This window comes from Pygoscelis adeliae, unplaced genomic scaffold (assembly GCF_000699105.1).
Source record: "Pygoscelis adeliae isolate BGI_AS28 unplaced genomic scaffold, ASM69910v1 Scaffold346, whole genome shotgun sequence".
Classification (NCBI taxonomy): domain Eukaryota; kingdom Metazoa; phylum Chordata; class Aves; order Sphenisciformes; family Spheniscidae; genus Pygoscelis; species Pygoscelis adeliae.
The window spans coordinates 314,563-323,931 of record NW_008824902.1 but is presented as its reverse complement, the minus strand read 5'-3'; the positions used below and the strand labels follow the sequence as shown (position 1 = coordinate 323,931).

The 9,369-nt window shown below is 49.2% G+C and overlaps 1 protein-coding gene across 1 annotated transcript in view; it reads left to right on the top strand.

Moving 5' to 3' along the window:
- The first annotated feature begins 489 nt into the window (after nucleotides 1-489).
- The window catches only part of CCDC108 (coiled-coil domain containing 108), a 33,570-nt gene continuing 24,690 nt past the window's right edge, over nucleotides 490-9,369 (top strand). Inside the window, 9 exon segments of the mRNA XM_009324866.1 lie at nucleotides 490-564; nucleotides 878-1,032; nucleotides 1,726-1,828; nucleotides 3,262-3,428; nucleotides 5,404-5,603; nucleotides 6,262-6,407; nucleotides 7,524-7,746; nucleotides 8,092-8,357; nucleotides 8,856-9,056. Coding sequence (XP_009323141.1) covers nucleotides 490-564; nucleotides 878-1,032; nucleotides 1,726-1,828; nucleotides 3,262-3,428; nucleotides 5,404-5,603; nucleotides 6,262-6,407; nucleotides 7,524-7,746; nucleotides 8,092-8,357; nucleotides 8,856-9,056 — 1,536 coding nt within the window.

The window sequence follows — 9,369 nt, the reverse complement described above, 5'->3', positions numbered from 1 at the left end:
CTCCGGGGGCCAGGCAGGGTTATAAAGGACCGGGCCGTGCCCCAGGGAGCTGGGCAGGCTCTTGCTGTAGGGAACAGGGCCGTGCCACAGCCATCTATATAGGGTTTTAGAGGGCCGGGCAGGGCTACAGGGCTTTTGCTGTACTGGTCTCTGTGGGGCTATAGCGGGCTGGGCAGGGCTGTCCTGTAAAGGCCCAAGGAGAGCTCTGCCACAGGGGACTGAGCTGTGAGCGAGGTGGGGGGGTCACGGTCTGTGCCAAGGGGACCGCTGAGCTGCGGCAGCCCGGGGACTGCGTGGTCTGTGGCAAGGGCTGGACTCGGCTGGCAAAACGGGGACACTGCTGGGGACACTGCAGCCCCTGTGGGGAGGTGTGCCGTCCTGAGCCCGAGGAGGGGTTGTTGGATCTCTGGGAGTGCCCAGGTCTTGGCAGCAAAGACTGTCCGGAAGCAGGAGCAGCGCGCGTGAGGACTTTTTCCTCTTGTTTTTCAGATGCTTGCTCAGGCGCATGGGGAGCCCCAAAACTCTGGCTCTTTTCGGAAGCTGAGCTGTGGCTGTGTCAGGAAGGTGAGTGGTGGGGCAAAGGGTGCCATCGTCGTGGGTGGATTTACTGGCAGGGCAGGGAGAGGAGAAAATCAAAAAACCCTTTAGCCTTTGCTTCCCTCGTTCTTGACATCCTTTAGCATCTGTTGTTTGGGCTGTGGCCAGGAGGTGTCCCCTCTGGACTCCTGGAGCAAGGCTTTTGGTGACTCCTGGAGCTTTGCCGCAGGGTGGCTCCTCCCGTCCGTTTGCCAGAGTCAGAGACTTTTAGCATAGAGAAACAGCTGTTTGATTTCTCCTCCCTCCCAAAGTGCTAATGTCCCCGTTGCAACTTCCTAAGCTGTCTGCAAGAAAGGCAAAGAAGAAGAAATGTGTATTCTGGGGCATTGAGGTGGCTGAAACACTCAGGTGGCGTGGCTGGGAACTCGGAAAAGAGATGATCAAACATCTGATCTTGAAAAATGTTCATGAGAAAACCCAGAAGCTGAGCTACAGGTGCGTGGGACATTTCTTTCTCCTTTGTACTCCTCACACTCTCACTGCATCTTCATCCCTCCTGCTGTATCAGTCATATTAGTACCTTTCCTTGGATTCATCTGCCCCCTCTCCCTTTGGGCTATGTGCTGGAGGCAGCGCACGCACACTTACATAGCAGGACAGAAACCTGCTAATTCAGGAGCACAGCCCTTGTTCCTGGCAGGAGTATTTTAAGTGAAATGCCTTTTTTAAAATTCTGTTTTGCTGATACTTCTGTCTGTGAAGCATTTCCAGTCTAGTGAGATTTTAATTGTGGATGTATGCCAGCCAGTCACTAGTGTGTCCTAAAACCATTGCTCCTGGGAGTCCCACTGGATGTTGAGCCACTCCAGCACTCCCTGTGACCTTCCGTGCTCTGAAACTCAAATGTTTCTGCCCAATGTGTTTTGCTCATGCCGCATGGCCTGGGAATGTAAAATATTGTTCAAGGAAGGGGTAGGTACTTAGAGCTGGGAATGGGTTTTCAGGACACCTGGGTTCTGCCCCTGTTTCTGCTGATTCACTACCAAGGTACCCTTGGGGTCAGGTATGTAAAGTGCTTCTAATTGTGGGGTCTGGAGGTTTTGTTTCTCTATTCTCTTTCCTGCTGTCTAACTTAACAACAGCTGTATGCCCTCAGACAAAATCTCTTGTTTTGATTTCATTATCTAGATGTCCTTCCACGCGATTCTTCTTCACTGTTTTTCCACAGCCGATCACTCTGAGCCCTGGTATGTCCTTAACTCTGCCCATCGTTTTCCGGCCGACTGAAAAGGTAAAGTCGCAACATCAAACTTGCTCTCAGTGCTCAGGCTGGCTTCTGGGGGGGCAGCGGGCCTCTGCCTCTCTTGTCCTTTCTGATTTGTTTTCACTTGAATGAATCGGTCCTTAGGGAAGGTTCTAGCATGGAAAGACTGGGCAGCGTGACCTTCCTGCTCTCCCCACATCTTCATCACCTGAGGGAGCCCTAACCCCTGACTTCTCTGCAGATTTTGCCAGTAGTTATGAGAGGGATCCTCACAAAAAGTATTCCCAGTTTTTCACGTGCTGCTTCTGGCCATGAAATCAGTAAGATAAAGTGCTTGAACTGTCCACACCTGGTTTGATCACAGGGAACCTCAGCTGGGTGGTTTTAGTGCAGAACCTTGGGTTGAGGTACTCACTCTGCTTTCTTCCAGGAGACCCCAAAGCCTGTACATTGAAGGGCTACTGATTTTTTATAAGGGATATGTCAAGGGCCTCCCTTCTTCTCGATGGGGTGGGTTTCTTTAAGCTTTGTTTTTAACAGCAATTATTCTTTTTACCCAGCCCCTTTTCTTAATTTTCAGCTTCTTCCTCGTGTCTGTCTTGGCTCTGAGTGTTGATCTCTGGCTCTTGTTCACAGCTATATGTCTTTGATGTGTACCTCAGCCCTAGCCGTAGAGCGTGATCATTGGGCAGATTCCCAGTACCCTGCTCTCTTAGTATCATGGTTTTCTGATGACTGTTCAGTGTTCCCTTTATGAAATAAGCTGCTGGCCTTGTTCCATTTTCAGTGAATAGTTTGTCTGCACCACATCAATCACTAGAGCAGGAGGCTCCCTTTCTTAGAGAGAGCAAAGACTGTGTGTGCTGCAGTGTCCAAGGTCTCTCCTTACCTGTATAAGCAGTACTCAGGAGAGGTGATGACTTTGGAGCATGGAAGACACGTTATCTTTCAATTCCTTCTATCTTAGCTGGTTAGCAGATGTCCTGGGGCTATGTGTACACAGTGCTGTCAACGTTGCATCTTTAAGTTGTGTGTTATCTGCTTAGGCCTCTAGCTGACAAAGCACTTAATCAAAGACTAGTATTTCTGTGCTCGTGGACCTCAAGGAGAGGTTGTACGTGCTTCAGTTAAGCTGAATTGAGATCTTGAAAACACTGAAAGAAATCTGCATCAAAACAAATCAGGTGAAACAAATGTGGTCTTCAGCTGCTGTCTCTGAGGTTTTTTGTGTGTTCCCTGACAGAGTGAGGAGTATACCTGAGTACCTTACTCACTGCCTGCCTTTTCTGAGTGCTTCGTACGCTCTCTGTTCTGCACAGAGGCCTCCCTGGTGCCTCTGTCGCTGATCATTTTTCCCCAATGCTCTCAGAGGTGAAGGTGATGGGTGTTCATGGGTGGAGCTGCGGTACCTGCAAGATGGAACCCGTCTAACCCCTGTCTTCCCTTGTTTTTCTGTGCAGAAGGAGTATGAAGACAGCGTCTGCTTTAAGAAGGCTGAGGGCGAGTTCTCTGTCACCCTGCGTGCTACACTTCCACGCCCCTGCCTGTCCTTCCCAGCTGCTGTCCAGTTGCCCATCTGTGCTGTCCACAATGTCACGGAGACAACATTCCCTGTGCGCAACATTGGGTGAGTGAGACGTGGCTGGGCAGACCCTTTTTCTGTTTTGTCAGGTATTTTGCCACCTTCTTGGACTCTCCAACGAACGCAACTCATTTCAGTTGTTATTAGATCTACTGGCTGCCTTAACAAACAGCAGACCTCTGCCTCCTCTGAGGTCACAGCAGAAAAGGCAGCAGAAATGGTAGTACAGGTCAGATCTCACTGTGGGCACACCTGGGCACCTCACCTCTGTTTCCAGCATATGCTGACAACCATTCATGCTGTTGTGGTTTGACCTCAGCCGGCAGCTGAGTACCACAGCCACTTGCTCACTCTCCCTCTGCCCCCCCCGGTGGGATGGGGGAGAGAATTGGAAGAGTAAAAGTGAAAAAACTTGTGGATTGAGTTAAGAACAGTTTAATAATTGAAATAGAATATAATAATAATAAAAGACTATACAAAGCAAGTGATGCACAATGCAATTGCCCCCCCCCCGCTGCCCAATGCCCAGCCAGTCCCCGACCAGTGGCCCCCCCAGCCAGCTTCCCCCCAGTTTATATACTGAGCATGACGTCACATGGCATGGAATGTCCCTTTGGCCAGTTTGGGTCAGCTGTCCTGGCTGTGCCCCCTCCCAGCTTCTTGTGCACCCCCAGCCTTCTCAGTCGGTAGAGCATGGGAAGCTGACAAGTCCTTGACTAGTGTAAGCACTACTTAGCAACAACAAAACATCGGTGTGTTATCAACATTGTTCTCATCCTAAATCCAAAACACAGCACTGTACCAGCTACTAGAAAGAAAATTGACTCTATCCCTGCTGAAACCAGGACACATGCACAGGCAGTAGTTGGGGACCAGCATAGTGTCCCACTGAGAAGATCCCACATCCACAGGAGAGCCTGCCTAGTGTGGGCAGGGAGAGATGAGCTACTAGCTGGAAACATTTTAGTCTTTCTGTGACTTGATCTCTCTTCCCTCGGCTTTTTTTTGTAGTCATGACAGTGGAGTTGCTGGTGCTTGAGCTGTCCTCTTTGATTTGGAGGCAGGCAATATGGAAGTTGGAGAGTCTCTCCAGTGCCTGCTCTTAGGTTCATGGAGCTGCCCAAAGCAGTGGCAGTATTCTGTGGCTTGAACTCCTCATTTAGGAGGAAATCATGCTCCCAGTTACCAAGGACTATCTTATTTTAATAACGGAAGGACAGTGATTCAGTCAGTATTGTAGGAAGGAGTACAGTGAAGAAGGTCCTAGGTAGGAAGGAGGTATACTTCCAACCATTTACAGTGAGAGCTAAATAACCTTTACTAGTTGCAAAATGGCCTGTGCTCCCCAAAGCAGTCAGCTGATGCGGTAGGAGGGTGGAAAGGACAGAGAGCACGTGTACCTTAAGCAGAGCAAGGTATCAGCCAGAAACCATTTCAAGTGACTCATTCTCCCCTTAAGAGAAATCATTTGTGCTGACTGAGGGGTCCAGAGTAGTGGAGGATATGGATGGTAAGTAACACGCAGCTTGGAATCAATAAAATATAAAAAGCTGATGGTATGTCATGTTCTTTGCACAAATCAAACAAGCAGAGGGAGTTCTGGAGAGTTGAATGAGGTATTAGGAAAACAGCTCAGTCCTCTCTTCTCACCCGGGCATATAACAGAAGAACAAATGTTCATTTGGAATTGAATAGCACCAAACTTAGATACAGGAAAAGCAAATACTTCATTCTGGAGCTGATTTGTTTGCTGTCACATGGTGAAGGTGAGAAATTTTATGGCCATTAATAAAGTTCTTAGCTGTAATAGCTAAGATTCATTAAAGTGTGAACAGAGCATTTGCAGAGACTAGAGACAAATTTCTTCCCAGCATCACATATTTGGCCAGATGCATTAGGGGTTCTGGCATTCGACATTGGTTGCTTCACATCCTAACCTTGGGAAAGGTCCATCCTATGTATGATTGCACAGGCAGCAAAGGATCCATTCATCTACTTAAAATGTATCTCCATTTCCTAGTGATCTTGTTACTGTGTTTGCCTGGGAGACACCTAGCCCTTTCTACATGATTCCTGACTGCGGCATGCTGAACCCAGGTGCCGAGTGCATGGTCAAGGTGGTCTTCCAACCCAAGGTGGCTGTGGTGTATGATGTGGCAGCAACATGCTGGTTTGGAGGTGAAGAGAAACAAAGGAGGACTATCCAGCTAAAAGCCCTGGGTGAGTCTATCTTGCATTGAACACTGAAAGAAATGTGTATCATCCCTAACTGTGGAATAGCATTCCACAGGGAGGCTATGCCACAGTTGGCTCAAGCCACTGGTGAGCAAGTGAAACCTGTGGTTTGAAAGCGGCCTGTGAAATTCTCTAATATCCTGTTGTCAATTTGGAAGTGTGATCTGAAGAGACAGTAGAGACAGTAGGGTCCAACATGCCCTTTTGCATGGTTTGGCCAAGCTGGCATTTCTGGAGCCTGCTTAAGCTGACAGAGGGAAGAAATGAGATTAATTCATTGGCACAATGCAAAAATCTCCAGAAACTCCTGGTCTTGTCTGCACTCAGTCTCTCCTGTCTGTCCCTGCTAGGCAGATAGCCAGAGGGAAATGTCTAAAGCTTTCTGCATGCAAGCTAGAATAAGCAATGGTTTCATTAGCAAGTCTTTGCTCGAAGTGCCTTATATGGCCACTGACAAATAAAAGATGTGTAAATTAGGGCTGGAAGGGAGCTTATTTGGTTCAAAGCAGGGCCAACTTTGAAGGTAGATCCAACATCAGAGTTACCTGAGGTTGTTCAGAGCCTTGTCCAGCTGAGCGTTGAATATCCAAGGATGGAGATTCCACCTCTCTTTCTTAACCCAGTATATAACTCCCTTTAACAGCCAAATACCCCTACCTGCGGGTGAGCGTGACAGAGGAAGAGTGTGAAGGTGTACAGGCTGGGAAGTTTCGGGATGTGCTATGCTTTGGATCAGTGCCAGTGGGGACAACTGTGGAGAAGTGTGTAGAAATCTTCAACATGTCCGTGGTATGTGGAGAGGGAGACTACCTCTTGTGAGAAGTTGGCATGCTGGCATGTTTCCCTGGGGTATGTGGTCTTGAGTATCTCCCTTAATGCTGTGAAAATAACCCAAGTGGGAGCGTGAATAAAACAGAGATGACGAGTCTTCCCCTACCAACCAGGCCATTCACCCTTGCCTTCCAGCTACAGTGCTAGAAACTTACCCATTTGCAGCATGGTATGGCAGTTCCCGCCTGCTTCCCACTACGCTTGGTCCAGATCAGGCAGCCACTGTTGTCCTTCACATCCTGCGGCTCTCCTGCTCACTCTGGACAAGCCCACCAGTCCTGCGTGGCAGCTGTGGTGGTCTCAAATTGCCACGCATGTATCCCAGGCAGCTGATGGATCTTCTGGTGTGCTGCTTCTCAGTGGACTGTAACCTGGTGGATTGCTCTCAAAGTCAAGTGGGCTGCGTTTCAGCACCTTGTTCTCTTTGCCAGTTCAGCCCATCACAGCCCCATTAAAAGTTGGATATACTCAGAGACTGGTGACCTGGATGACAGTAGTGCTGGCTCGTCCACAGGCCCTGCAACTTGGGAGTGCCAAAGACATACTCGTTTGTTGTACTCTTATTATTCACACTGCAGTGGTGCTCAGCATCCCCAGGCAAGGATGAGGATCTTCTTTAAGGGGTTTGAGGAAGGCGTCAGAGCATGAGTCTTGTTTTTTGTGAAAAGAAAATCCCCAGACAAGGTGGGACGGTGGACAGAGGGAAATAAGTTATCTGCCTGCCTGTCCTCCTGGTCACAGCAGTCACTTAGGCTACTTTGGCCCTTGAGGACACCTTGAGACATCCTCCACCTACCAGGAGGAACACTCCAACCCCAGAGATCACCAGGACATTTTGCTGCAGCCCACTGACTTCTGAGCATATGGTGGGAGCTTGCTGCCGGCAGTGCTCCAGCAAGAAAGAGCTGCAGAGGTTTGCACAGCATCTCTGTGCTGAGCTGCAGTTGCCTTGGTGTTCTTGGTGGTGTTCAGCTCTGCTGAAAACTGCAATTCTTCACTGATTAGTGTCCTGCATTCAGAGCTATTCTGGCTCCTGTTGGCTCCTGCGTTAACCTATTTCTTTTCTGCTTGCAGGTAGATGCACCATGTAGGATAGAAAGAGCAAAAGACCCTCTGGTTCGAGATCATGTTTTCTCCTGTGATGTGTCCCATGGTGTTGTCCCTGCCAAAGGGAAGCTGGTCTTGTGCATACGATTTCAGCCACAGACAGTAGGAGAGCACAGTACCGACTATTTCACTATCATATCTGCTGGATCCCTCCTGCAGACTGTCCTGAAGGTGGTTGGCTCATGTAAAGGTACCAGAGTGAAAGCCTTCCCTGTTTCTCCCTGTCGTCGTCTTAGCACTGCAGGGGAAGGGCAAGTGCCTGGGGAAGGACTAGGGACTGTCACAGCCCTCAGTCATATACTTACCTTCTGCTGGCATCCAGGCTGTCCCTGGTGTGCCGTTGGGGGTTTATACTTGCTTGAGACAGATGTGAGACTGTTGGAAGTGAATGTCCAGCTGTTTGCTAGGACTGGTGGGTTTGCTGATGAGGTGATTCTGGTTTGGGAAGATAAGTTAAGTGCAGCAGTGGCTTGTGACATGTTGACAGAAACAACTATGACAGGTCCAGGATCTGTCTTGCATGTTGTTGTGCTAGGTCCTTTGGTGTCCCTGCACCAATATTCTGTGGACTTCGACTGGATCAATCTTGGGGAAAGTTTGATGCAGACGCTGAAAATCAGCAACATCTCAGATGTCCCGGCCTATTACCAGTTTGATATTGATGGTAGAGGGAGTGTCTTCTCCTTGGATCGCCCCTGTGGAGTCTTGGAGGGCACAACAACACTAGTGCTGAAGGTGACCTTTCGACCTATTCACCCCATCAGCTATCACCGCAGAGTGGTGTGCCTTGTCCACCATCAGGTATGAGAGGCAAAGGGTGGTTTCACCACTGTGATAGCTCAGAGGGCTCTTCCAATGTAACCCACCAGGGCTGGCCTCTCTCACTTAGTAGCCCCTGGAAATCTCTTTCCACTGCATTTCCATTGATACCTGTCCTGGGCTCCTGCTGAGCAGAATCCCCATGGTGCAGGTTCCTACCAGCAGTAGAGGGCTGGTGCGGACAGACAGTCAGTAATGCCTACAGGTGGGGTGAGGTGCGTCCTCAGTGGCTCCTGTCCATTTAGGTCTCTGAGTTAAATTCAGCTGCACAGCTGTGCACTGAATGCCTTCAACTTTCACTCCAGTTTCAAGAAAGGTCTTGGGTCCCATCAAGACATAAAGTAAATGGCAGTCTAACATTGCAGATGCTAAGCCTTTCCCAGGCATGGTTTTGGAAGTGAGGTACTAGGATGGTGTAACTCTCAAAGCAATCACAGAAGGGCAGTTTACTTCTTATAAGCCTTTCTGGTGTTTTCCCAGGAACCCATGTATGTGGACTTTTTTGGTACCTGCCATTCAGACATAGCTAAGCCAGCCATCCTTCAGGCAAGACACCTCTCCTGGTACCGAACCAACATGGTGAGGGGACTGACCTTCTACCCCCCTGATATCCTGAGTGTGATGCTGAAGGATGGGAAGTTGCAGATGGATGAAAAGGGAGCCCTCATGCTGCCCCCCGAGGTATGAGCTGCCCTCCCTGGAATCTAAGATACTCCCATGCTGTTCACTGCAGATGTTGGTCTTCTGTTGCACAGGCCAGACAGATCTAGAAGGACTTGCAGGTGCCAGACTGAATTCTTTAGTATCTCTGCTGTTAATGTTCCCAGCACACACCAATACTGTCTGCGTCAGTTGGGTCTTGCCCAAGCTCAGCCACTAAGCCACTTTCTGGCTTTAACTCAATCACAGGGTCTTCTTTTGCTTCACATAGCTTCAGATTGAGGACTGGCTTACAAACAGGAGCCTCCTTGAAGCCTAGACTTTGAGCTGTCCT